This window comes from Porites lutea, chromosome 8 (genome assembly GCF_958299795.1).
Source record: "Porites lutea chromosome 8, jaPorLute2.1, whole genome shotgun sequence".
In the NCBI taxonomy this organism is placed as follows: Eukaryota; Metazoa; Cnidaria; class Anthozoa; order Scleractinia; family Poritidae; genus Porites; species Porites lutea.
This window is the reverse complement of record NC_133208.1, coordinates 12,938,386-12,966,342: the sequence shown is the minus strand read 5'-3', so window position 1 is coordinate 12,966,342 and position 27,957 is coordinate 12,938,386. Positions and strand designations below refer to the sequence as shown.

Here is a 27,957-nt window from a genome sequence, read left to right as displayed (position 1 = left end):
TCAATTTTCCAATAATCCAGTCAAAGACTGTAGCTATTTTATGTGGCTACTCTAATTCCCATTGTATCTAACAGATAGATAATTATCTGGAACGGGAAGGACTGGTATGCGTTCAAATCAATAATCGTTACCCACCCCCATGACGCACATGCTTCGGCTTCAAGCCAATCTTACCAACGGTTTTACTCTCCCTACATAATTTACACAACACAATTACAATACGTTCCAATTTTCTTCGGTTTTGTCCAATGAACCATGACTTCTCTTCCATTTATTCTGTTTTCGAAATTCTAGGGCCTTTACAGCTGAAACTGTTTGGCTAAATGGGAAAAACATAGACGAAGTCTTTAAAGCAGTTTAGATTGTGGCTCGATTACCAACCGCTGTTCGAGAAATGAGCCCGCGCTCCAGAACCGCATGAGACTGGATCGGAGTTGTGTCGAACTACTTTATGGGACGGGTTTTGGGAGACGAATTTGGATCCATTCTCCTGCCCAATTTCGTAATAGCCAATCACTGAAGAGATAGAAAAAATAACGTCCCGAAAAGAAAGTCCCACAGGGCAATTGTATTGAATGAAAGATCTTACCCGCACGTATTAGGGTCCTTTGACGGCACTACTAAGGGCTTCTTCAATATTTTAGCAATACAATTTCTAAGGGTTAGATAACAGAAGTTCTTGTAAGCGATGCCATTCATGCCACAAACAGGGGTGTCGAAGAGTCCTTCGCTTTTCTTGGGACAAGGTTGACAACCAGGTGGTGCTAAACAAAACAACAACAGATCCCACAATATCAACAACAGTTAAAAACAAAGAATAAACGACTCACAGCAATTCATACACTTAAGTATATATTAAATATGATATCAATCAGTATCCTATAAGATCCCATCCGCACTAGGGCATTATCGTTTTGTTTTACACTGAAATAATGTGGCCAAAGATTGCGCGTTTTCAATGCCTTCACTCTGCCTAGTTGCCCGGTTTTTTTAGGCGCGGACGCATTTCATATCAAAACCTTCGATGTCTTTAATTACGCACTGTAGGTAAATTTTGTAAGTAGCGCACAGAGTACTACTACGTACTGCTACATTTTTCAACATTGCTTGCTCTTCTGTGTTTTCTTTTTCCTCCATGTAATTTCTTAAACTTCAGTGCGGAAAAGCCAAAACCGATGACTTTTTCACGTCACTTTCCCGCGCTCGGCACTCGCTTATTCAATGCACTTGATTGGTTCATTTAAATGTCAGCCGCGTCAAATAGAAACCACGAATCATAGCTTCCAGTCCCTTTTGAGCGGCTTTCCAGTCTAGTGTTTTTTCAGGAATTTGACGAAAATGGATTCGAATCATCCTAGACAGCTTGTAAATCGTTTTGGGTCAGACTGCTATATATCAAATAGTCTAAAAACCGAAGACAGAACGGCCGAAACTGAAGCGCCCGCTTTTAAATTTGTTAAATATATCTATACCCTAACAATTGTCTATATTCAGTTTTAAGTGTTCCCCTTCATAATTATTATCCCTGTTTTCCGTTATTGTTTTTCGATACGATAATGCTAAGTTTTCACATCATACCACGCAGGTAGACTTAGAGGTAAAATGGAGTAGAATTCATACAATATACCACAAGTTACAAAAGCAGCGCAATATCCTCGTCTAATCTCGAATATAACTTAACATGTTCACTTAGCAAAATATCCGCTCACTCAAATGGTGGTTTTTTTTTTTTTACTTCCGGGGTTCCCATTCAGGCTTCGTAAGGAAAGTAATTAAAAATCACAGTTGTCGCTTACAAAAAATAACGACAACATGTGGCGAGGAAGACAACCGAGTCAAATTGTCAAATATAAAACGTTTCAGTTTATAACACCATTAAGTTGAGGAAATAGAGCCATGTTTAATAACGCTTTTATGATCTTTCGTATTTGCGCAATTAATTCAGTCTATGTTTAAAGAGAATTTTATTCTTTCAAGCCTTTCAGATAAAGTCACAAATCAATTCCACGACCATATTGATATATTTCCCATCGTGAAACAAGTCTAGCGGTCAAGAAAACACACGCTGGCCGACTGCAGTGATGTAATTTTGCATCGCAAAGATCCTAACTCTTTTTATCTCGATATCACGACAGCAATTAGAATCAAAGATTGAAAAATACAAAAAAAAGGCTGAAGTAATTCTTACCTTTTTCGCCCCAGAATGTTTCGTGGCGAACGCACAGTGTTTTTTGAAGCACCGCAGTTAAAACAAAGACGAAACTAAAAACAAGACGCCACAAATCTGCCATATCTTAGGTCATTTGTGACAAAGCAAGTTAAGGCAGAATTTGCAGGCAAATATATCTATATGAGCTTAAAGTTGGCCAGCAAAACGGAGATATTTTTGTTGTGTACTTCTCAGATCGGAAGGCTTCTTTAGAGGCATGCGCGTAGAGTGGGTTTCCGGCGATTAATTTTTAAAGCAACGTGTACAAAACAACAAGAATTTGACATGCTACATCAATCGAACGATAGAGGTTGTTTAAACAACAATGACGCCTGAAGGAAACAAGTGAACCAGGAATTTATTTAAACGATTTGGTGATCTGCTTAATACAAACAGCTAAGCTAAGCCACTGTGCAGTTGCAGACTTTTAGGGCCGGAAAACGTAAGAAAATGTGCCGCCGGCACAAGGCAGTTCCTTTCGCCTTCAGTTTTCATTCGTCGTCCGCTCCACTCTTCTAGAGCACCTTGGACAGGATATGATCAGTAGTATTAAAACAATGACTGAATGAGACACGGTTTTGAACCTTATAATACCTGGGATCTCTTAACACAACAAGAAATTGATACACCGACAGTAAAAACCAGTCTAAAAGCCACCTGCCAATATTCCAACTTTTATTCGTTACTGAGTAGAAATTCACTTAAAGAAAGTCTTCTCATATCAACTACCTATCAACAAGATATTGAAAACCTCCGTTTGTTATCTTTCTTACATACTGATCTACGTTTTTCTCTCTACGCATCAGCCGCGTTTTGCTCACCCAATTTCGTTTAGTTATTTACCCAAATCTTCCAACTGAAGTGACCGCGCGCCGACTGACTTGTAAACCTCCCAGCTAAACGGCTGGGAGGTTTCCATTTCTACAGATAAGTTCCTGACCTGGCTTCCTATTTTCTATACATTAAAAACATCCAGTTAAGGCCGGGTGTGTCTTCCACGGCACGAAGGAAGTTTGTTAAAGAAGGTAGATTTTAATTCTTTTACTAAACCAAAAACTCCGGGTTCCCTCCAAAAAAATTCAGGAAAATCCATAACTTTTTATGTTTTAGAGATTTAAAACAAAAGGTACCATTTGTAAGTTCTACAGAACATTCGGCGTTATTGACCAATCGTGAGGTGAAGATTGCTGGGTATTGTCCAAAGTTCTAGCTCCTTTCCTTTCTCTTTTTCTTTTCCGAATGGTGTTGAGAATATGCAAGTTGATATTAGGCCAGCTCAATTCTTGGGCGAATGCATGGCTACACTAAGGGTTGCGCGATTGTTAACTCTTGGGTCTGTGGCTGAAATCTTATACAGTAAACAATATGTTACACCCCTTATTTCATGGCTAGCTCCTCAAACGGGCAAGATGAAGCAAGTCCTCTGTTTTGATAGGCCACCCGAGCTGGCATGATCGACCTCCGGCACGGGATCACGCCGCTTTGTCCCGCAAGAAGAGATAGGTGTCAGTGAAACGCCGGGTCGGGGCCGGGCCGGGGCCAGAGTCAGGGTCTATCTTTCTTAAAAAGTATGCTGTTTTAGGGTTAGGGTTAGGATTATGTTAGGGTTAGGGTTAGTGTGTCAACCCAAACCCTAGCCCTAAAACAGCATTCAACATTTTGATTGTAGTTTGGTTTACACTCTGTTTTCGACTGACAAAAGAAGGCGTTGGCGGTGACGGAAACGGATGTTACTAAAACGGGTAACGGGGTGTGGGAACAAGTACGGGCAACGGTAAAATTGAAAAAGGGAAGAAAACTTCACTTGAACCCTAGCCCTATCTTTAACTTTATTTCCAGTTCCTGGTTTTGTTCCTATTTTTTATTTTCCCCTTCTGTCGTGCTGCTCCCCGTTCCCCGAATTTAGTAACATCCAGATGAAACTCAGTTAAGCGGCCATGTGAAACTGGATCATCAGTCTTCAGGTGCAATTTCCGTGGTGTGACAACATTGAGGTGCGGTTCTATTATGATCTTTAATTCTTCCTCTTGAAAATTATTTTTGTTCATTTCCGCTTGAAACACGAATAGGAGAAGCGTGTAGGGTAATATACCGCCCCAAAATGAAATGGTGTTTCGTCTTGTTGGCACTTATTTCTGTATCGTTTCAATCTGCAGGTGGAAGACCTGTTACAGCAGGTGAGATTAAGGGCCGGTTATTTAAACGTTTTTTTAGCCAGTGTTTAACAAAACCCTATTCTAAGCCACTTTCAGTTTGCCAAACACTTTCATAAGAAAAAACCGTTTATCGTGAACAGTATCTTGAGGGCCTCAGTAAAGCATAGACTACAAAGGCACTTGTCTTCTTGAAATGACCCACTAAGCGGAGGAGATCTGGAAGTCCAAAGATTTGTTTAACCGCGGCCTAATATAATTAGACTTTGTTAAAATAACCGACCATAAGAGGTTTAAGCTCCGTTTACCTCTTAATTGTCGTCAATTGACACGACTGATTTTTGTTACTACACAAAGGGCTAGGGAAAAGTAGTGAAGTGTCTTTTGTTCGTAGAGGTTGGAAATGACGAAAAAAGGAAAATACCATTTGGTCAATTTTATATAAATGAGGCCTCAACAAAAGAGTCCATCGATAATTAAATTGTGATTTAAAGTCATATCCAAATGTATTTGGCACGGGTAACAAAAAAGGTATTTTCCCTATGAATTTCTTTTTGTAAGCAATAAAATTATTAGCCTCCGTTTTTAATAGTGATAAGAGAAGGTTTTCACTAGTGACCGGCTATGAAAGTGTTTGTCTAGTGGCAAGAAAGTTAAGACAGCCTCATGCGTTCCGGTTATATATGTCTATTACTATTTCTATAAGTACAAGGAAGAGAGAATGAGCTAGCTCACTTTTCTCCCTTGATACAATTCATTTCCCTAAACTCCGAGAATTAGCCTGAATTTCCGACATCACTTCGAGTCGCTCACTCCCTCATGTGCCTGCATGAAGGACTAAGGCTAGCGACTCGAAGTGATGTCGGAAATTCAGGCTATCCGAGTATTTTCTTTCACTGTTTTGTTTTTGTTTTGTTTTGTTTTGTTTTTGGCTGCTCACGGCATTTGTATCGTTTCCCTCGGAGACCTGTTCACAACGTTCAGGCAGTCTCCTCGAAGATCTCTTCTCTTCCGGACTAGTGTGGAGTGGGTGCCTGTCTTTCTCTCGAGCAACCTCGTCCCACCCATTTTTTAAGGGAAAAGCCCTGGGGACGAGGTTGTCTCTCGGGAGATTCGGTTGGGTGGGTCTAAATATGACACCAGACCCTTTTTGTTGTTGTTTTAGGTGACTGCGTTCAGTGCACTGGATCTCTACCGCAATGTAATCTTCCAGGTCTATTTGGATTTCCTAAGTGTAGAATGTCGTTTGAGAAATGCAAGCTAAACAAGCCCCGTCCATTTAGACCAGGAATTCTACAGCTAGAAACAGACTGTTACTAACAGTGGGTGATATGGTAAAGCCAGCCGGACTAACGTGATGGGCGGTAAGGCTGCTAACATAGACATATAAATAGAGTATTAATTTAAAACATTCCGGGATTACACGCGGATCACTTGCAATTCAAAACCGGACTCCCCCCAGTGCGATAGTATTAGATAGAACAACATTACTGTGCAGCTAACAAAAACAACATGGTAAATTATGAAGGGAAGGAAGAGCTAGCAAGATACAGCTCAAACAAAAATGGTGACGAGTTTTCTCCGGGAAAAAGGTGTTATGAAATTTTTACAGAGTGAGAACATTCTAGACGGAGCACGATTAAGATTTAAGTTTCACGCACGCATAATTTAACCGTTAGACTCTAGTTTCAAGTTTTTCGGGGCATGCAAAATGTTTTGTTAGGCAGAGTCAACCGATGTTTCTCACCCTGAAAAGGTCATTCTCTTGTCCATTGAGGACGGGCTTTATCTGGCCTTACAAAACCTTTCTTTAAGTCTTAAGACATATGGACAACGAAACGGCTGGAAAGACCACGAGTCATTTGGAAAGTCAGGGTAAACAATAAACCAATTTCGATGTATGGCTCCAAGGCTTGGGTGGGAGAGTAAAACAAAAAAAAATGTATTATTAAGTGCTGAGTTTCCAGATGATTTCTTTTGTTTTATTCTCCCAAGTCTCGCAGCCAAGTATGAATTATTGGTCCATTATTATATTACGTAGTCTCACCACGATCACTGTAAAGTAGCGTGGGACCAAAACGAAAAAAAAGCTGGCCTACTGTTTTTATCACTAAAAAAAGCAGCCCCAAGTGTCTCTTAACCTGCGTGGCATGCGCAAAAAAGGGAGGGGGGTGGAAAAAAAAAAGGGAATTCCTTCTCTCCCCAATCCCCTCTCCCTTTTCCCTCCTTTCCCCTTCCAGCTTAGGACGCGACGTTTTTGACGCACGTCAACCGCCGGGAGTTGACTCTTTTTAACTCTTCAGTCGTGATTTTCAACAAATTTCTTGGGCAAATCGACTCTATAAGAGTAAAGACATGCAGCAGTACAAATTTGGTAGCGTCAAGGCACATTAAAAGAGAAAAAGGCTTACTTCCGGTTGACGTGCGTAGCTCAAAAACTCCCTAATTGTCTCTTCTCCCTACCCGTCCTGTCTCATAACATAAGGGACTTGCCTATACCACAACGGTGACTGACTAAGTCGACTAAGCTGGTGCTGAAGAGAGGAGACTACATACATCCGCGCTCACAATACCAGTAGAATTGTTCACATAAGTTCAAGTCGTTGTTGTGCGGGAACAGCAAAGAAATGTACAGAAAAGCGTGATACACGTAGAGAGTGTTGACATTCGTTCCCTGACGTTCCCGTTCACGTCACCGTTGTAGTTTCGTAAGCTGATCAGGGTATAATTTTGCCTCTGAGTCCCTATACGGCGTCTTCCCAGGCCCTCTCGGTCAATACATTTCGGTGACGTATCCGAGACGAACGGCCGGGAGACGCCTAGACAATCTCGGAGTGCGCATGTGTGAGCATTTTTGCATTTTTGCGCGTGAATATCCTTCGCTTAAAGATCGGCACTATTGACACTATTACAAAAATAAGTAACCTGGTTTCTGTTACTAAAGAACATAAATATTGCTTTGAATCGGAAAGAATACTACTGTATAACGTGCAAGTAATTGCTCTTTTAGTTCATTTTCAATTGAACCATTAAAATGATAATTCTTTATGGATAAAAAGATTTGAAACAGTAGTTTGTTGACATTCTACCAAATTTAGAGACCAAATTCAACAGCCTGTTCGATTAGTTTGATAAGCTTCAAAATCCAAAAATTACATTACATAAAATATTTCGAAGGGAAATGATAACGAGAAATTTATAGGAGCAAGCGAAAATAGAGAAACGAAAGATAGCTTTTCATATCCAAGAATAAATATAAACTTATTTCTCTAGCTTAGTTTCCGATTCTTGATTTGCTTAACCTACAAATAGTTTTTGAGATGAAATTAAGTTCAAATTAGTTTAATGAGATAAATGAAAAAAAAGGCCAAAGGACTTTCAACAATGAAAACGTGCATAAAATAGAAATGCTCGGTTTACCTCTTTATCCTCTGTACTCTCCATGGCTGCTGGATATCTTTCATCAGCGCGGAAAAAATATTGCCAGCTCGCCCGCTTCCAAAAGCTCCGCCCCAAGTGAGACAAAATGTCTCACTTCTCCGAGTTTGTATAGGCCTCAAATCGGACCACGTGACCCGAAAAGCATCGGCAGCGCATAATAATGAGGCCCAGGGACTAGGCAAGGTATAATTCAGGAAGGCCATACGCTCATAAAAGTTACTTACTGACCTTCTGTATTCCACTTCTCTTATCAGGATTGTCGATCTGATCGCCAGCATCGTACGCAGGCAAGTGACGCTCAAATAACTGGATAAGGGGGTTCCACCGCTCGGCTCGATCCTATCAGGCCCGAGATGACCGTGTAAACGCCCAGGGAATAATCAATACTTAAAAGCTGCTGGTCAGAGCTCCTGCCTTTGAGTTGAAAACACTTCTTTAAATAAACAACAATAAAAAACAATTTAATAGAAAGCGAATTCACTACTGACCTTACGGCTTGCAAAAAGCTTTGTCGACAAATCCTGGCTGATAGAGAACGACAAGGTCTTAGGGGTTCCAATCCCTCCCGGAGGGGGAGGGTAATCAACAAAGTTTTATCGGGGAAGCTCCACCCCGAGGTCCAGCCCCTACCCTTTTATATAGAGTGTTTTCACATGACGTCACGGCGGCCATATTGGTGTCCCAAAACAATGAAACGGCGGCCATGTTGGTGTCCCAGGCCAGTCCTGTGGGAGTTGGACTCTTTTCTTATGCAAACGCTTTCTTTTGTTCCAATAAATTTGCATAGATCCTGGCCACGTGAGTGAAAACACTCTATTCCATTTTCAGCGGAAAAGTTACTCCTTTCGTATACAGTGGAACCCCGTTAAATACGGTCAGCAATGGGATCCAAAACATTTGGCCGTATTACCAGGGCATGTAGGGCCAAATGTCATGACTTAAGGATCATGAAAAATACACCATACATCGCATTCGCACTTCTTTGTAAAAACTACTTTAAACAATCCTTTTCCTTCCTTTCCTTGGCCATTACACCACCACAAACAAATTTTAAGTGAACTGTATATCAAAAAAAGAAACAGGCTTTATATGGAATTGACATGACATAGGCATTTTAATTTTCTAATTTCGAACTGTGTGCCCGTATTACGTATTAACGGGATGAAAAATTTATGAAAGATTCTACTGTTAGAGATTTTAAAAAAAGGCCGTTGGCCGAATTTACGGGTGACCGCATTAACGAGAGATTTTTATAATAAACTGACAAATGGCCTTTTTCTTGTCAAGAAAAAGTGATCGTAAATAACGAGGTGACTGTATTACCGAGGTGGCCGTAAAGTGGGATTACACTGTACTTTCTTTTGGCAAACGAGTAATTGCATACGCACATAAAAATTATGCGACATTGGAAATCCACCTTTACACGCCATTTGAGATAAGAGAAAAATTTAATGAATATTAAATATTTTTATTGTCTCTACCCAGTCCCGCGCTCTGTTTTCAGCCTCGCTGCTTTGCAGTTACATCTAGTTACTGTTCTTAAAATGAAATCGAAGACAAGCAACACTTCATGCTAAACTGCACTCTTTACCTTAATGAAAGACAATATCTCTGTTTCTATAAGTCACAGATATCCTAATTTTAACCATTGAGTGCAAACGATATGATACTTTTCTGTTCAGTTATGTAGATCCCTTTGTCTGCAAGAAACTTGGCCATTTATTTTATTTTTCTGGCCTTCGAAAAACGTGAAAGTAGATCAGTAAACATAGCTACTCAGGCCCGTAGGAACGAATTTGAAAGTGAGAGGGCACGACTGTCGTGGGCTGATACCTCTCGATCTTCTCTCCCGCCAAATCCGTCAGAGAAAGTCTAAACAGTCAAACCCCGTTATAATGATACGGACACTGAGGGTGTCCGTATTAAGCGGGTTGAGTTTAGAGAAAATGTAGGGCTTTCTTTTCCCAGGGACAAAACAAACTGTCCATCAGAACGGGGTGTCCATATAAAGTGGGTGTCCGTAAAGCGGGGTTTCGCTCTAATGCACTGGGCCATTTATTAAATACTTTTAGATATAGTTTATTTCCACTTTCAGGCTATCTTCAAGCAATGTTTTAAAACCTGTATTGTAGTTAAAAAAACCTATGAACTGCTACGTAACATTTGATCAATACCTCTATTCTGAAATGACGACAATTAATATTAGCCGAGTATAATACAAATATCACAGGGGCACCCAACGACAATTTTCGGAAAATATCTTTTCGGAAGACGATTTAATATCTAGAATTTTCGGAACATTTTTTCCAAAATTTCTTGCTTGTCATCCTCTCCTAGGATTTTCGAACATCTAAAAAATGGTATAATTGCCCATTTTTAACCGATTTTTTACCCTAAAAGGGTTACCTACAATTTTCGGGAGCCTTTTTTCTGGCTGAAATTTTCGAAAAGGTAAGTTTTTGATCCCTATAATTTTCGAATCACTAGACTTTCAGCTGGGAAATCCGAACAGATGAAAAATTTTAGGGGATAAAAATATGCCTATATCTACCGTTTTAATACTAAAATACGTTTAACAATGCTATGTTTGAGTGGTTTTGAACTATATTCTCGTTGGGTGCCCCTGATATCATAGACAGGCTCAGTACCAGACGATAGAAAAAAGGGTACCATATTATTGCGACAGTTGAGGCTATGGAATTTATCGACAAACCAGCCTGACCACAGTGGTTGTAAATTAGTAAAAATGTACTAATTAGGTAAATGTTTAACGCAGCTAAATGTCCCGGCGTAGTCATTCGATAATATCGATAATCGATAACATTCGATAACAATCGATAAAAATCGATTAATTTTTTCCAAATTCGATAAAATTCGATAAAAGAGTTCGGTGTGAGTAATCGATAATTATCCATGTTTGAATTAGAGTTATCGATTTTATCGATAAATATCGAATTTATCGAAACTGAATTATCGTACCAATTTTCGACACGGAAACACCAAAAGATATTAAAGAGCTCGCAGAGACACTTATAACAACTTCCCTGTTCGTTCATCTTTTCAACAAACTTTTAGGTATACTAAGCGTTTGTCCTATTTGAAATCCGCTATAGATCCCTGGTTGATTACAATGATTTCTGTAAAGTTTGCACGGTTTGCAGTAACTGTAAATGAGCAAGATAGAAATGCTCTGATGGAATTCGTTCTAAATAGAGGAGGAAATATCACAGAGTGCTTTGAACCGGGAGAAGAAACGCGCGAAACCCCAGGTGAAGCGCACGAATCTTCGGCTTCTCAGAAAAATGGTGAAGGTGGGTATCATCTAAACGTTTTACACAACGTGACGTGGATAAGTCTTAAGAATCACTATTCCGTAATCTTTCCATTAATTTCTAGAAAACCAAAGCATCACAACAAGACCCCCAAAAGATATAGCAAATGATATGAATGCTTGGCTACATAAGAATGGCGTGTGTCAGTCATTGTTTGCCGGCGAAGTACTCGGCCGGAAACCTGATGCGTTGAGAATGCCACCAGCAGAGCTCCCAAAGGGTCAGGGAAAATTTTTATGGGAAAAGATGGAAAAGTTCCTACAAGATAAGTGCGGGCAGGAAGAGCTCATCGCCCTGAAAAAAGGTACGTGGTTTAAAGGTCTATGCAATTCATGTTAATCGATTTCGAAAATATGGCCAGGTAGAAGGATAATTCCGTGGGCCAGGAATTAAACCTTAAATTAATTAAGGCCACGTTTTTTGGAAGTTCAGGTCGTCGAAACTGAACTAAGACTTATCTTGTTGCCAGGAAAACGAAAGTCAAATCAAAATGCAGCTTCAGCATCGTCGAAGAAAAGAGTGGTATTTAAAGAGTATCGGTTGTCTGGATTGAGGCAGGCCTTTCAAGGAACTAATGGCCATGCAAGCCCAGAGTTGACAGAAACATTGGCCGAGACTCTAGACTTGGAGGCGAAACAATTAAAACTAATGAGTTTTACAACTCTATGTATAATCATTTCCTTAAAAAAGGTGTATTTAGTTTATTTTATCACATATTATTGATGATAATTTTATCGATAACTATACTATTTAATTTTAATTATGCAATAGCCTTCTATGCAGGCCGATATGATCTGATTGCGTGATAGCCTCCTACACAGACGTTCTTAGGACTCGTCACGCGTTTCTCCCCCGCGTGGGGGAGAAAACGCGTGACGAGCCCTAAGAACGTCTGCGTAGGAGGCTAATCGCGTGACGAGCTCAAAGAGGTGTCTGCGTAGGAAGCTAGTCATTCAAATACGTTTGAATCATTCCTTATATTGATCACTTCTTGTTCCCCATATTTCTTAGGTTAAAACGTGGTTTCAAAATTAACCAACGGAACAAAGCAAAAAGAGAATATTGGCCATGCAAGCCCAGAGTTGACAGAAACATTGGCCGAGACTCTAGACTTGGGGGCGAAACAAGTAAAACTAATGAGTTTTACAACTCTATGTATAATCATTTCCTTAAAAAAGGTGTATTTAGTTTATTTTATCACATATTATTGATGATAATTTTATCGATAACTATACTATTTAATTTTAATTATGCAACAGCCTTCTATGCAGGCCGATATGATCTGATAGCGTGATAGCCTCCTAGGCAGACGTTCTTAGGACTCGTCACGCATTTCTCCCCCACGTGGGGGAGAAAACGCGTGACGAGCCCTAAGAACGTCTGCGTAGGAGGCTAATCGCGTGACGAGCTCAAAGAGGTGTCTGCGTAGGAAGCTAGTCATTCAAATACGTTTGAATCATTCCTTATATTGATCACTTCTTGTTCCCCATATTTCTTAGGTTAAAACGTGGTTTCAAAATTAACCAACGGAACAAAGCAAAAAGAGAATATTAAGACGCCGGGTCTATTATGGATGACACAGAGGCTATGGAACTTTCTTGAGCTTGCATTTTCAAAATAGTAAGCTGCGTTTCAAGACGTTCCCTGCTTATAGTTGCAGCTTGGTTGATAATGACTTACTTGAGAAATGGCCTTCTGAAACTATCTTGAAAAGCAAGTTTTCGAGATTCTTATAGATTTCATTGTCGTAGAGTAAGATTTTGAAGGTGTACGCAAAGGGAAAAAGTTGGAAGTTCGAAGGCGATCCGAAGTAGGGCGGATCACCGTCTGGGGGCATGCTCTCTCAGAAAATTTTTAAATTTAAGTAGTTTAGGGGCTCGGGGATGCCATTTCCTGCGTTATCCACAGGACATTTTATTAAGTACGAAAGAAAATGCAAATGGTTAGAATATATTTTACCCATCTCCAGTGTTGTTGTTAAGGTACAGTGATTACGGAAAAAGGGTAAAACAGTGACGCCATCAAGGAAATATTAAGCAAACGGCGAGATAGCCTGTATGACAGCTGCATAGTGTCTGCGTCTCTCCTCGTCTCTAGTGACTCGCTGGCTAAGGGCGAGACGTCTACCCTTCAGACGGGCAAAAGACACCAATATAATGCGAAAAATTTATCAGTCACCTTTGTTTAATGATAAAAATGCTTTCAGGAAATCTATATATATATATAAAGAATTATTTTCCAGCCAACTTTCAACTGTACGCACGGGCGCGTTTATGGACGCTACGCTCCTGGATGTCATAACCTGGTTGATCAATCTAGACTTGATCCCGTTCACTAATAAGTCGAAGACTTCAAAATATATACAGCTATTATAGTCTTTTTCAGTTCCGGGAAAATGTGTGTCAGATTTTCCTCCATCTATGTGCTTTTCTAGCAACACAGGGAAAAACGGACTTGAGAGGTTAAAAATTAGTCCTAACAACATATTTTTTAAAATCGAAAGGGGAATTGCGTTATGTTATTAACTCAGTCGACGGTAAAGTGGTAGTCTTCTTCTCTTTCTTTTTTTTTTTTTGTTTAATTTTCGATTCATACGGCCTTGGCTACAATATAGTTAGCTTTTTCCGTGTAATTTTAGCCATTATTATTAATTATTATTTACAATGATAAATGTTACTTTCTTTTCTTTTTTTTTCCTTTACCTTGACATGATCAATATTGTAATCGGCAATGTCATCTACTCATGGAAATGCCAATAAATGTTGTTGTTGTCAAGACTCAGGCTCGCGCAAGTGTTATTGAAAATGCTCCAGAAGGCTTACCGCGCGCCCTTTTAGCTATTGTGACTCATTTGTTGAGGTAGTAGTCTCTTGAACTCAAACACTTGATAATTCAACTTAAACTCAACAGTGAAATTCCGGATGTTTGACTAGGTCTCCATGAAGCTGTAGAATGTTCATTCAACCGATTGTCTTAGTCACGTGATCACGATCGTGATACAGCGAACACATCTGATCTCTCTCGCTCAGTGGCTCGCAAACAGTCTTTCATTGCGAAAGTAATGATCATGGATGCTATCAATAAGCTTCTGCTAGCAGCCTCTGAATTCACAGGTTTCTCCACCGACAAGGTATATGTTTATTTAAGTTCCTGACTGGCGAGAACAATTACACATCATCTCTCTTACATTTTCACTAATTACTTATCTTTTCTTCTAGATCAGCTTTCTGTTTTGCATGTTGTTATGTGTTCCTCTGGGGCTCGTGTTTCGACTGGTTTTGCACCCGAGCAAAGTTTCTCCGACGACAAGACGAGTGACTGGTCTTGTTTGGGGGGTCGCCCTTGTCGTTTTCTGTTTCGGATGGTAAGCATTGTTCTTTTTAGTGGTCTGTAATGTCTGTAATTAGCACTCATGTAGCAACCGTTCAGAAGATACGAGACGTAAGTAATCTGAATCACGAGCAGAGAACTACAATAGTGCTAGAATAGTTTCAAAGAAGACCCTAACAAACAACAGTGATTCAATGCACAGGACAAAATAACAGATTCCCATTTTTAGATGTTTTAGGGTATTTAAAGAATACCCACAAAAATCCCAAATTTGGAAGAGTGAGACAAGTTCCAATCAGGGAATTTGGTTGGGAATTTCCTGGTTGGGACTTTTCTCACTTTGCCAAATTTGGGATTTTTATGGGTATTCTTTAAATACCCTAAAATATCCAAAAATGGAAATCCGTTATTTTTTCCTGTGAACTGTTCTAAATCATACGGATTAAAAAATCACACGACAATGGCTTTAGTTATTAAACCTTCCACCCAATACTTTGGTTCGATCTCAAAATAGCAGTCTATTAATCTTACCATAGTTAATTTTTCAGAGGCGGCTTATATAATTCGGCATTTGGCTGTTCTTTTCTTTCTTTAATTTGTATTTCTTTGCAAGAAATGTCTATCACCTCGACGCTCATCCAAACGGAAATATGTTCAGTAAGTGAACATCAACAAGCAAAAGGAATGCATATTTGCCAATATCATTAACCAATATTGTAAAACAGTGTGTAAAAGTCAAAGCATATCTCGGTTCTTCTGTTCTATCACTCCCCAGTCATTTTTGCATTGTTGCGGTACGCGCTTGTTAAATCACGCAAATATATTTCTTTTGAGTCAGTCTTTCAAGGTTTCCTTGCATGGCTTTCATTTGATTATTGAAGTAAGTCATCAGAAAATTCACTTGACATTCAACATCAGGCTAAAGACTATCTAGACTATCTAAATTTCAAATTAGGGAAACTCAAAGAAATACATAGACGTATTTCGAGAAATTCAAATAAAGGTGGCCAAATTCGCTGCCAGCGGAGGCCTCTTTTCTCTTGTATTCGGTGGGCCGGAGGAAAAAAAAACGGCTGGGTAGCAGACTATGAAGTTGCATGTTTCTTCTTTCCTTTGCCGATTTATGGCTATTATATGGGTTTCATTGGAAACGGTTTGTTCTTAGCCGATTTTATTTAAACCCTTTTACATTCTTAGGTTTCAGAAAAAGTTAGTTTAAGAAACACTTCCGATAACACTCGATTTTCCCCGTAAATTTCGAACGCTGGGCCATCGTGGATGTTTGAAATAAAAGAAATAATTTTGAGCCTCAGGGTTATTCTCTGATCGCGAGGGAAGTGTGAATTTTAGTTTCTCGAAACTGGTCTATTTGTATAGGTAACAGCATGGTTTTTAGTGATATTTCGAAATTGTTATACGTAATTTCACGAGCCGTTAGGCAAGTGAAATTTGAGACAATTATGAAATATCGCGAGTGGTATTTATGCCAAATATCACTACAAATCATGCTATTATTTGTTTATACCACTACCAGCAAAACGTTTGTAATTTTCACATGTAGGTATTTCAAATTAAGCTGAAATACCACTGCTCTAAGCCAATCAAATTGCAGAAATTTCTCATGTAGTTGTATAAATAGCTTTAAAAATTGTCTCAAATTTCACTCGCCTGACGGCTCGTGAAATTACGTATAACAATTTCGAAATATCACTCGTGGTATTCATGCGAAATATCACTATAAATCATGCTATTATCTATACAAACCGTCACCGTCTCTTTTTTTCCGCATTGCTTCATGCTACAGTTTATGGATTGCTTACTAATACGTCTAGCGCTGGGCCATGGAACCGGGACATCAGAAAAGGGAATGCTACCCTGCATGGCAGGCGCCGGTTTAATAGCTTTTTGCTTACCCGCCATTATTGAGCTCTCGAGGGAAACGCGCAAAGGGGAGATCCCTCCTCTCCTCGTACGCGGGCGCGTTCTCGAAATTTCTTCCTCCGCCCCTCAAAAATCCTGCGCCTGCTATAAAGACTAGTGGTTAGCTAGCGTAGTAGGCAGTTTTGTTTGGCGGGCGCGCAAATGAACGGGGAAGACGCGTTTTCCTCCCTGTCTCCATTGCATCCTCCGCTTTTTCCTCGCTCGCTGACTCAGCTACGCAGGCCACTGAGTGTTCGTCCGGTGCAATACCAACGTTATAACGAGAACGTCGTACGGCGGGATTCCGCTGTAGTTTTTATCCGTTTTCTGTGATATAAAAAGAAGCAATGGGTAAGAAATACAGTCTGTTGGTAGTAACATGAATAGAGCTAAACGACACAGTTAAAACGGTCACTTTTCATCGCGTTTCTACTCAGTCACGGAACATCGCTCGCATGTCGACCCTTAGTGAATCCCTTGAGTGCGTAGAGGTACCTGCAAGTAGTCAAAACTTGCCAAAGTGCAATAAAGAAACAAACACTACCAACTCCGTAAAATGCGAACAGCCATATTTCTCCGGAAATGGCAGCCATATAGACAGAGAAAGACATGTAGGGAGCTAAGCAGAAGTATTTGAAAGCAAGATAGTCGGGATTGCTATTCCAAACTTTTCAAAGTTATGTTCGTATTTCACAATGATTCATGAGACGTTTCTATCGAGTAAAATAGCCTTATTGTTAGCATTATAGTTTAAAATGAAAAAGACCATCTGCAACAAAAAAGTCAAACGCCTGTCTTTAATGTTTGCAAAATTCGTAACCTGCGTTCAAGCGTTATTTTTTTCAGGGAAGCGTGAATTTCGGCTGGAAACGGAAGAAAGAACGCGTGATCGCAGGTTACAAAATCCGTAACAACGTCATCCGGCCACCTTTTCAACCTTCCCTTGTTTATGAATGAAGAAGATTACAAGAGTGGCTAACCCCTCTTCAATCATTTTGCTGCGTTTCATGCAAAGCAACGCTCTATCAGTACAGAGCACGTATGTTCGTTAAAAGGGTTCTGTTCACTGCCTTATTAGACATTTATTTTTACCTTTAGGGAAAGTTTGATCCTTTTCGGGCTGAGTGTAGTATATTACATTTTGACCGCTGTTGTAAATCCTACAGTAGTTCACAGGTAAGTCACGTGGACAGATGAACTCTTTCGAGATTGTTTACCATTTACCACACATTCCCGGAAATTGCGGTTGGGATGTAAATGGTAAACGTTTTTTTGGTTCGTCCCACTGGAAAATTCCCGGGACAAGCGGAAATTCTCAAAAGGTGGTCCCGTTTTCCGCGTTGGGACGTTCCGAATGGAAATTCGTTTACCATTTACAAGTTTCTTGAGTTTCGCACTAGTTTCATGTTATAACTAGAATCCAGTCTAGCGCGGCGCGACAATCCGGAAATTTTAGGCAAATGGTAAGCGACACGTACCGTTCTTACCAACCGAAAATTCCCGACCAAAATTTCCGGAATTTTTTTATAAATGGTAAACAAACATTTTCTATGACTTCCTTTGGGAACCAGAGGTTTTCTTTCTTGCGTTCAGCGAGATACTTCGGTGTCGGCCGAAGGCCCAAGTCACGAGCAGCGAAGCCGCGAAAAAATCTTTTAGCGCGCGTCATTATCAAGACTTGACCGAAACTGGAAACCGCGCATGAGACGTGTCCAGCACCCAAGATATTTTATGAATTATTTTATAAGAATAACAAGGCAATAAACCCAGAGTGCTTTCACTTTTCCGTGCAAAGTAACCAGTAACCAGTAACCGCAACCATAGCTAGTAGCTTTTTTTTGTTTATCTCGTCGGCAGATATGTGTTCATTGCAGCCATGGGAACGCTCTCTGTTGCACACCTATACAGACAAATAACAAACTATGGCGTACATGCAGTGGATTTTTCAGGGTGAGTGACAAACGCGACTAAAATGTCTTTTACCTGCGTGGCTTCATTCGCCACTTTAGAAACGAGAAGTGGACTGGAGTCGACATTTGTCTCGCAATTATCTCTGGGATCGTTACTTGGGACGTACTGGTCAGCTATTGGGTAATTTTTTTCCCTGTCCTTAGTAACAGTCCTCAGTAACAGTCTTTGCGAAAGATCATTCTCCTCATTTTCGAAAACCTTTTTAAATAACAATGACCGAAACCAAGTTTTATGAGCCCGCGAGACTAAGCGCCCCACCCAAACCCTTGTTTTCACTAAAACCGCTGGACGCCAACCAGGTTGAGGTCATTGTTATCTAAGGTCTTCTCTCAACCGTTTCTGAAGAGGGAAATGGCGTGGAGCCCGGCATTTGTGAAATAGTTTGTTAATGGCTGCTATTTATTTTCTATGTTTTAGACCACTGATGTTAATCGTGCAGAGGGTTATCTACATAGCGTACAATTTACATGATGGTAAGTTAATCTCAAACAAAAATGTTCTGCGCTATTTGATGTCGATAATAGCAGGAGAGTATCAGGTGCGGTTTGGCATTTTGCACTCACTCGAAATAAATGCCACATGACAACAACAATAGAAAGTAAAACGCGCCGCAAGAAAAAGTGACGTCTTATTTCGTTCTTTCGGTCTTACTGGCCCTCATATAAGCACCGCACTGGGTGCTAAAACGTGGCGCTCTTTTCGAATGCTGAATAGGTAAAATGTGGACTGTAAGCCTATACCAGACGATACCAGACTATGTTAAACTGCAATTTTGCTGTCCTATGAAGGCTACAATTCTTCATACCACTGTTCAATATCCCATTATGAGCAATGATACCCTTTCGTAGACCAAAATCCTCAGATTCCTGTACTCTATTCCAGACTAAACCACTTGAAAATCTTGGAGTTCAGGGAAGCTTTTTCCATGTCGGTGGTGGTAGAGTTAGATAAGCCAATGCTTACTCAATCTGTTCTCTTAAACAGGCTTTGTGACGGACGAAAACAAACTTACAGATGAGCAAAAGAGAGAAAAACTAAAGTGTGCTGCTCTTGATTTGTTTCCTGTTTGTTTTTTTGTTGTTTGTTGCATGACCGTCTTATCAAGATTGACGTTTTAACCTCACACCAATTTATCTTATATTTCTAGGAAAGTGCCATCTTTACTAGAATACTTCAGCTACATTTTCCACTACAGCATGATTCTAGCTGGACCTCTCTGTACTTTCAAAGAGTTTAATGATTTTATCGATGGCTCAGATATCCGACCTAAGGTATGAATCAAACGTTGCTCTAGTTTCTTCTTCCCTCAAACGTTTTTGATGGGACAGTAACGTAAGTTTAAAATCGCGATCTAAACCGACGTTTGACAATTCATTTCGATACTCGATATCGATACTATGACCTCGCCACGCAAGAATTTCTAAGAGCGCGTTCCTATATGGGAATCTGAGGTTAGATAGCGGTCCCTTTTTGCGGAAATATGAATCTTTATTCGTTTCTTTTCAGTCAAAAATCAAAAAGGATTATTGTTCCAAATGATCTACAGTGAAGGTGGATTCTTTCAATCTTATCCAAAAAAAAACAAAAAACAGACACCCAGGAGACATGATCCAAGGGTGTTGCTTTATTCGGATCCGAGAAGAGGGAATATACAGAGCCACCATATTTTAAAACTGGGCAGGGATCCGGCAACAGATAGATCTTTGTAAACAGACTCTAAAGACGTACTTCCCGTGAACATTTTGGTTGGTGCGGATGCAAAACGCTTTGCATTACCATCCTGGTGAGGTTGCCCGATACATGATTTACAATGATTTTTTGGTTTATTTGGAGTTTTGGCAAAGAAGGGCAGCCTTTGACATGACCAGGACGTCTCAGAAAGGCATCGATCGGGCAAGGCAAATTCACTGTCGGGTTTTGATTGGCTACAGGAGTGAACAATGGGTCCGTCGTACCCGCTTGGGAATGCCTGCTTTCTAGGTCCATAAAAGCGCAAGAAAAAGTTTGGCCAAAATCAGGCCATCTTGACCTCACCCGTAAGCAATGACGCATATGTTTAGTTCTCAACTTTATAATTGTGGAGCACGATCTAACTTAATCGTCAGAGCTGTGCATTTGTAGCCAGCTAGCCTGCGTAGCAAGCGTTTCCGTTTCCGCGCGAGTTCGTCGAGAACGTTGGGACGAGAGCAAAAAAAAAAAAAATTTCGCGCTATACCTCGACTGGAAAAGCTTGCTACGCAGACTAGTAGCCAGCATGAGTTGTAATTGAGGAAGCCTTGCGATATAAGCCTGTAGTTTCTATTTACGGCTTCCTCGCCTCTTTCGTTCTGTAGTGTATATTTTTTCTTTCTTTCTTTGTACATTTTGTGTGGCAAAATAAAAATAGATACAAATTAAATACAAATTATTGTTCTGTCCCTTAGAGACCTGGAGAAAAAGAGCCTTCACCTTTGGTAAGGATTAATTATGCGTTCTGTGTCGCTCTTTACGTGTCAGCACACAGACAGGTTTTAACGCTCAGGTCAATTGTTGTTTTGCTCCGACAGGTGGATGTCATTAGGAAGTTATCATCAGGTTTTTTGTGCGTCTTCATCTTATTCTTTACTGAGGATGATTATCCAATACCTAGAAATGCAGGTAATTAAAAGACCATTCAGCTAATTCTACTGTATTTAACGTAGTATGTATTGTAATAATCATGAGGGTGGGAGGGGGGAGGGAGGGACGATCTAAAATACTATTGCAACTGGCCATTTTTAGAACTGAGAAGGGAACTGGAACCGAAATGCGTCCCGGCCGCAATTGTTTCTGGGATTGTTACTGGGAAAGCGCCGGTCAGCTATTGGGCAACTTTTCCCGCTGTCTCTAGTTACAGTCCCAGAAGTCTCTGTGAAAGTTAACTTTGGCCAGTTTTTTTTACGTTTCTTAACTAGTGAATGTGCTGTCGTAGACTTCACGCAAGACAGTGGCGCGGCAGCCCAGCTGTTTTGGCATGAGTGCAGAACCCAAGAAAATGGCGAAAGAGGTCACGGCTGTGTGAAAACGAAATAGCAAAATGAACAACAAAACAAATATTGAATTCGGATTTTACATCATATGAAGACAAGAATAATAATGCAGATCTCGAGGCCTCGGTAGATAACTCGTTCCGCGATTCTTATCAGTAGTTGTTAATTATATTCTACTTTGATTACGCTGTACATTAGATTTAAGATGTAAATTTGCTTTTCCTTCTTGCGTTTTTATCCGCCCCAATAAATATGTTAAACACATCCTGCATGGACAGTCAAGTAAACTGACATTTCTCTTTAATGCTTTTTCAATTCGTAACAACAGATCCTCAGTTTATTTCAACTCAGCCTTTCTACTGGAGGGTTATCTATGGCTGGATAAGTGCTACAGTTGCCAAGCTAAGATATTACTTCGCTTTTAAAGTTTGTAAGTTGCATCAGTTTTATTATGTTTGTCCTTCTATTGAGAAGCCTAGCTTAACATTTGACCTCACAACTGTTCCGGGCGTTAGCCTTTCATCATGCAGGGCGAATCTAGGAATTACGGATATAAAGAATGAATTTATAGGGGTAACCCTTAAATCCCAGTTCTATGATACAAGGTTACCTCTCCAAGGGTCGGTCTGGTTGTTGAAACAGCAACTTCCATCAAGTTAAAGGTTCTCAGATTGCATTAAATTTAAACGTCATTCTTAGCTCACGTTGTCCCTCAGCCAAGTCATCACAATCATTATCATATCTTTCATCGTCATCATCATCCTCATTATCACCATTATTTTATTATTTTTTTTTTTTACAGTTTTTATTGAATTAAAGACAAGTTTTACAATGTTACTTAAGAATAGACATTAATTAAATGAATCAAATTATACCATCCTACTTAAAAAAAAAAGAAAAGAAAAAGGATAACAATAACAACGAAAAATATATGTATATATTACAACAACGACGATAAAAAAAAGATGCCTGCTAATTTTAACGAAGCTATGTGTATCAACTACTACAACGTGCATTAGTTAGCTTCTCCCACTTTTGAAAATGAAAAAGAAGTTTATTTTTCTCCCTGGCGATATGGAGCTCAATATTGAAGACACGTCTTGCCCTAGCAATAAAACCTCTAATTGAAGGTACGCTATTATGACATTTCCTACAGTAGATATAATATTTAGCTAATAACAAAATATGATTAATTAGAATATAGTCTTCTACAATATCAAATTTTCCAAAAATCACATCAGACTCATTAATTGTCTCAACATGAACATCATTATATTATCTCTTGGCCAGGACAAGACATACTTCCAAAACTCAGAAGATATCCCGCAGGAGAAGAGTAAATGCTCCACGGATTCCAATGCTTCTTGACAGAAAGTGCATTATCACCATTATAATAATTGCCATAATCATTATCGTTATCATGAACATTTCTCTTTTGTTTCAGCGGAGGCCGTGAATAATCTTGCAGGATTAGGATTTAATGGCTTTGACGAGAATGGAAAAGCCAAGTGGGACCGCATCACAAATATTAACATTCTTAAATTTGAGGTAGGTCTTCGTCTTTCCCAGTTCTGCTTTTTGCGGTTTTTGGGTTGGCTTCTCTTAGTTTTCGTTTAAGCCTTTTATCCAGAACATCGGCCGCTTGACGTTGATGATAACAACGTTGGGATCCCTTTCCCCAATCCCCGTCCCAACTCCCCCCCTCCCACCTCGCGCCTCAAACCCAGTCGACCAGGCAGGGAGTCAAATCACAGACCATGGTTCATTAAGGAAAATTCAGCAAGGTCAGTCGGGCAGAAATCGTCCCTCAAGCGCGATAAAGGCAAACCACAAAGAACCAATCAACCCACATTAGTGCATTAAATGGTGAGTTATGTTAAAGTTGCCTTTTGTTTTCTTCCCGTTCGAACAGTTTGCTACAAACATTAAGATGGTTTGCGACAACTGGAATATATCTACCGCTCTGTGGTTAAGAAGGTTAGAAAACTTCAATTCATTTATGTTGCGCAAATCCCCATTGTATTCTATACTAGGTAATATTTTTGTTCTTTTTCAGAACTGTATATGAACGATGTTCTCGGCACAGGACTCTAGCGGTGTTTATTACGTCATCTGTCTGGCATGGATTCTATCCGGGATACTATATGATGTTTTTGTCGCTTGCACTATTCATAGAGGCGGCAAGAATGGCAAGTATATTTTAGTCTGTGAGCAAGCTCTCCATTTGGGGGAGTCGCGAAAATTCACGCGAGAGCCGCACTCGAAAGGAGACGCGCGTGTCGCTTCGCCGCTCGCCTGCGCGTTCTCTCGTGGCGTGTCTCCAAAGTAGCCGTTAAAAAAACCATAGGGTACGACCGTTTCTTTTTTTTTCTGTTTTCCTCCTTCCCCTTCCATCTATTTCTCTTTTTTTTCCTCTCCATTTCCTGTTGTGCTGGTATTTTCCCTATGTGTCGGACCCCAAAAAATTGCGTTTAAAACTCGCACGGGATTTTACTTATTGCTTATGTTATGTCGTTTTCAGGGTCGCCGAGTGTTCAGACCTTACTTTCAGAAATCATATTCCATGGCTTTGACGTATGACGTGATCACGTGCATTGTCACAGTATTGTCCGTTGCTGAGGGTGGGGTACCCTTTCAATTGCTACAGCTGCGAATGAGTCTTGATTATTGGAGGTATTCAACAGAGTAATTAGTTTTCCACGAACATGCACTTTTTTCCCACCAAGAAAACTGAATTTGTGAGCGATTGGCTATTTCGGGTGTCCCTTTTAGTCGTTAGAAAATGAGTCCGACCGACTTTTCGAGACCCTGAGACATTCATGAAAACCACGGTCCTTTACATCTTGAAAGATAGGAATGACGCTGGATGAAGTCCTACTGATCACTGTATGTATGTGATGTCCTTTTTCGGAATACCGTGGGTTGTATTGATTCTGTTCACCTCAATGGTTACCCAACCTCGTTCCCAGGGTTCTCTCCTACACGGGGGCCGAGTAGGAGAGGACGCTGGGAACGAAGGTTGATGGTTACCACCTAACGTACTAACCAGCCAGTGCCTGGTTACTTCGTTCATTTCGGTCCTCTGCCGGTCCGCCTGGTTGGAAATCATGGGGTTATTGGACGTTCGCCTTGTAACCTTCATCCTTTCCCAGTGTCATTTAGAAAGGCACGTAAAAGAGTAAAGCAGAACTACCAAAACGAAAACAAACAAACAAAATCCTAGAGTAAGCATTAGCCTCCTTGGCAAGCGCATAAGAAATATGAGGCGCGAAATAAACCGCAGGAAAGAGGTAGCTTCCTCTCTCCTCCCGCGCATCCTCCTCCCGTCTTATTGAACCCTAGAGCAGGCACTAGCATGCGCGGAAGGCGCAATGAAAATGAAAGGCGTGCGATAAACGATACGCCCACGAAAGAACAAAGCACTTGAGGAGAGGGGTAGCTTCCTCTCACCTCGAGAACAATAATGGCGGATAGGGATAATGACGAACTCAACCCCCCTTCCCCCCAACAAGGTGTCGGTCGTCTCATGATCACTCGTGGTGGGCTTACACCCCATTCCGCAAAGCTATTTCGGTGTTTGTACACAAACCTTTCACTTATTTCAGATTCAAATTGAGTCGATATGTTTATTTATGTCTTGTAGGTCATTGTACTTTTATGCGCATATTTGGTCTGTGTTGCTTATCCTATTTTGCCGCATGCGCGGTACGAGGCCAAGACCTACAGAGAAGCCACAGAAAGACGAGCCTACACTGGAAATGAATAAGAACTGGATAGACAAATTGGAGCATAAGGGAGGAAGTGCAGAAGTGAACTACGCAAAGAGGGTCAAACTTAATTAACTGCCAATAAATGTACTCAGTTCTTAAATTGCTTTATATTAATTAAAATTAAATTAATATATATACATCCAAGGTAAAATGTCATCCTCCTTAAACTATATTTAAAATGATAACGCCTTTTTAATTATCGGTAACTGTATCACCTAAGAGTGTATTAAAACAGACTGTTAACTTATTATTTTATAGCTGTCAGTTATCTGAGAATGCGATCGTGAAAAGGCTTTTGACTAATCTGATACAGAGAAGTTCCTCAAATGGCTGAATAAATTATGAAGGTTTTTCACTCTGCTTAGGTAACCGTTGTAAAGCTGTCAGTTCTCTGAAAATGCAGTCATAAAAGACGATTGATTTGATACAGGGAAGTGCGTAATGCCCCACTCTAGGGGAGTGGGTACAAGCTTTCGGCGCAATTATTTCTGGGTTCGTTTGAGTGGATAAGCGTTATTAATGATTGGTTAATGGTTGCCTTGAATACCATCGACCAATCATAACTAACGCTTGCCCAACCAAACTTTCCCAGAAATCATTGCGCCGAAAGCTACCCATTCCCCTTATAGTGTCTGAAATGTATGTTTTATCAAGTTGTGGAAATGTTTTTCTTAAGCTCGTTTTTTTAAAAAAAACAACTGCTTCATTTTGCTCCGAAATTTCCTCCGTCCGCTTACACACTATTGTAGCAAAGCTTCCACATCAATGCCTTTTTGTTTAAAAGCACGTACATTTTTGTGCCTTTCGGCCTTGTGTGCACGCTCGGAAACCGAAGACAACTGGTGGACAAACGGAAAGGAGTGTACAGGAATGTATTATGGAAGGATAGAGATGTGGCGTATAAAGCGGAAAAATTAAAAGCAACTTACAATTCCTAAAATGTTCGGGGAGGAAAATAAACTTATTGCCAGAAATGCTTTTTCGTTCGCTTACTGTGAACGCGGGGCTGGGTGCGCATTGGTCAATATAAAAACCGGTGGGTGTTCTTGAAAAAGACTAACTTTAATTTGGACATGTAAAAGAGGTCTCAGCCCAGGATCAGCAGGATAGTCCCTGGTTAGTGTAAACCAGACCTTATGACGTTTCCCTCTTTCTTTGTGCTTTGACATCTCAGAAGAGAGCTTAAGCAACGACGGCGACGACGACGTTAAAAAACAATTGGTTTTCTGAGAAAAACGACACTGTATGTGCATCACGCTTTTAAGTTCATTTCTTTGACGTCTACTGTACGATGAATTTTTCTTTCCCTTTTTGAACCTGGTAAATTCCCTAATTCTACTCCAGGAAAAATCGCATACATTTGACAAATTGAGCGGGTGCAAACAGACGCGAGCGCGATAAGTTTGCACTGGTTTCCACTGTTTTACGGACATCGGTCAGATTTTTCATAACATATCACATCTAAGTTGCAAGGCTTCATCCAAGGTGAATGGAAGTGGCCAATATCATGTCTGAATGACTCGGAAACCCAGAAAAGGGAACTTTAGGGAGTTTGAATCTAAAAACTTTCCCGGTGGCGCACAAGAAGCTTGCGCCTTCGGCGCTCCTTTAGTTAATCAGTCAGTGTTTACCCCAGATCCGCGCCTGGTTTGAAGAATATCAAAATATCTGCGGTACGAAGTTTAGCAGATACTCGTTTTCTGCACGTTCTGAATTTGGTATTTTCATTGTGTTTTTCATGAAGTGTTCAGTAGTTACGTAATACGTGTTAATTGCGTTTCATATATAAGTTGTTGTCAGTCAGTATGTTCTTCCTTCGGGTCTGCAACGCCACACGCTACAACACTGTTCTGTTTAACATGAGTGACGCGGAAGACAGTAATGTTCGTTCTCGTCCGAACCCTGAAGTCGTAGATCCTTCTATTGGCGCTGCTATACAGGCTGCCGTTACTCGTTCTATAGGTTCTTTAACCGACAACCTTTCACAGGTCATTGAATCTCGGCTTACCGATTTTGCCAAGCGTTTTTCAGAGGAAAACAGTTCGTCCGTTGAGCAAGCTGTTAAGAAGGCGCGTCGCGAGCAATACACGTGCAAGAGAAAGGGTAACCAGCAGCAGTCAGACCCTTCCCTCCAGGTGCTGGACAAGCTAGACGAAGCTTCCGACGCACTGAAGCACAAATCTTATGAAAAAGCTAAGGCTGCTTTGGAGTCAGGTACGGAATTAGTGTCCAAGCGTGTTAAAGCAATAAAGATAGCCGACAAGAGCGAGTTTGGATGGGCGACGGTCAATGAGTATCTATCCGACGAACTCGCCTCTGACTCAGATGATGAGAAGAGAATTTACCGGGCCGAGAGGAGAGCTGAGAGAAAGGTCACTAAGGAAAAACGTCGTCCTGCCCGTTCTGGCGACAAAGGCAGTGGCTCCGCCTCTACTTCTCGGGCGACTCCGTCAAGATACGCATCCAGCGATTTGGTTTCACGCCCGGAGGCTAGACTAGCGCGTCGTTTGAGCCCCTGTTTTAAGATAAGTACCCAGCACTTTTTCGCTTTACTATCTTTGTTTCTTTCTTCGTCGATTATGGCGTTACCGCACAGGCCATAATCCAATATTCTCAGTGATTTGCTGCATTTGTGTTTATATTTATATAGGTTAGTGCAGAATATCAAAATATCTGCGGTACGAAGTTTAGCAGATATTTGTTTTCTGCACGTTCTGAATTTGGTATTTTAATTGTGTTTTTCATGAAGTGTTCAGTAGTTACGTAATACGTGTTAATTGCGTTTCATATATAAGTTGTTGTCTGTCAGTATGTTCTTCCTTC

General features: G+C 40.4%; 3 protein-coding genes and 1 long non-coding RNA gene across 5 annotated transcripts in view; 3 read left to right on the top strand and 1 right to left on the bottom strand.

Annotated features, from left to right (window-relative positions):
- LOC140945055 (uncharacterized) overlaps positions 1-2,588 on the bottom strand; it is a 3,208-nt gene extending 620 nt beyond the window's left edge. Inside the window, exons 1-2 of the mRNA XM_073394126.1 lie at positions 2,189-2,588; positions 590-764 (exon numbers count right to left, since the gene is read on the bottom strand). Of these exons, the coding sequence (XP_073250227.1) occupies positions 590-764; positions 2,189-2,291 (278 nt within the window). The 5' untranslated portion in view covers positions 2,292-2,588. The remainder of the gene's footprint in view (positions 1-589; positions 765-2,188) is intronic.
- Positions 2,589-4,243: 1,655 nt separating this feature from the next.
- LOC140945056 (uncharacterized) lies at positions 4,244-8,245 on the top strand. Its single transcript, XR_012166720.1, has 3 exons — positions 4,244-4,386; positions 5,528-5,726; positions 8,058-8,245. It is a non-coding gene; the product is annotated as an uncharacterized lncRNA (long non-coding RNA).
- Positions 8,246-14,156: 5,911 nt separating this feature from the next.
- Positions 14,157-25,494, top strand: LOC140945054 (lysophospholipid acyltransferase 6-like). 2 transcript variants are annotated; one of them, XM_073394124.1, is made up of 15 exons: positions 14,157-14,265; positions 14,354-14,499; positions 17,484-17,561; positions 18,243-18,335; positions 18,774-18,829; positions 19,341-19,395; positions 19,504-19,627; positions 20,780-20,809; positions 20,903-20,993; positions 21,693-21,794; positions 22,809-22,912; positions 23,277-23,341; positions 23,421-23,553; positions 23,886-24,037; positions 25,008-25,494. In XM_073394124.1, exons 1-15 carry the CDS (start codon positions 14,197-14,199, stop codon positions 25,204-25,206), a joined length of 1,497 nt encoding a protein of 498 aa, XP_073250225.1. In that variant the 5' UTR covers positions 14,157-14,196; the 3' UTR covers positions 25,207-25,494. The 2 variants fall into 2 exon arrangements, with proteins under 2 accessions (XP_073250225.1, XP_073250226.1); XM_073394125.1 differs by lacking the exon at positions 21,693-21,794.
- Positions 25,495-26,993: 1,499 nt separating this feature from the next.
- On the top strand, positions 26,994-27,737 carry LOC140945206 (uncharacterized). The gene has a single exon (XM_073394257.1). The coding sequence runs from the start codon at positions 26,994-26,996 to the stop codon at positions 27,735-27,737; it is 744 nt and encodes a 247-aa protein (XP_073250358.1).
- Positions 27,738-27,957: the final 220 nt, after the last annotated feature.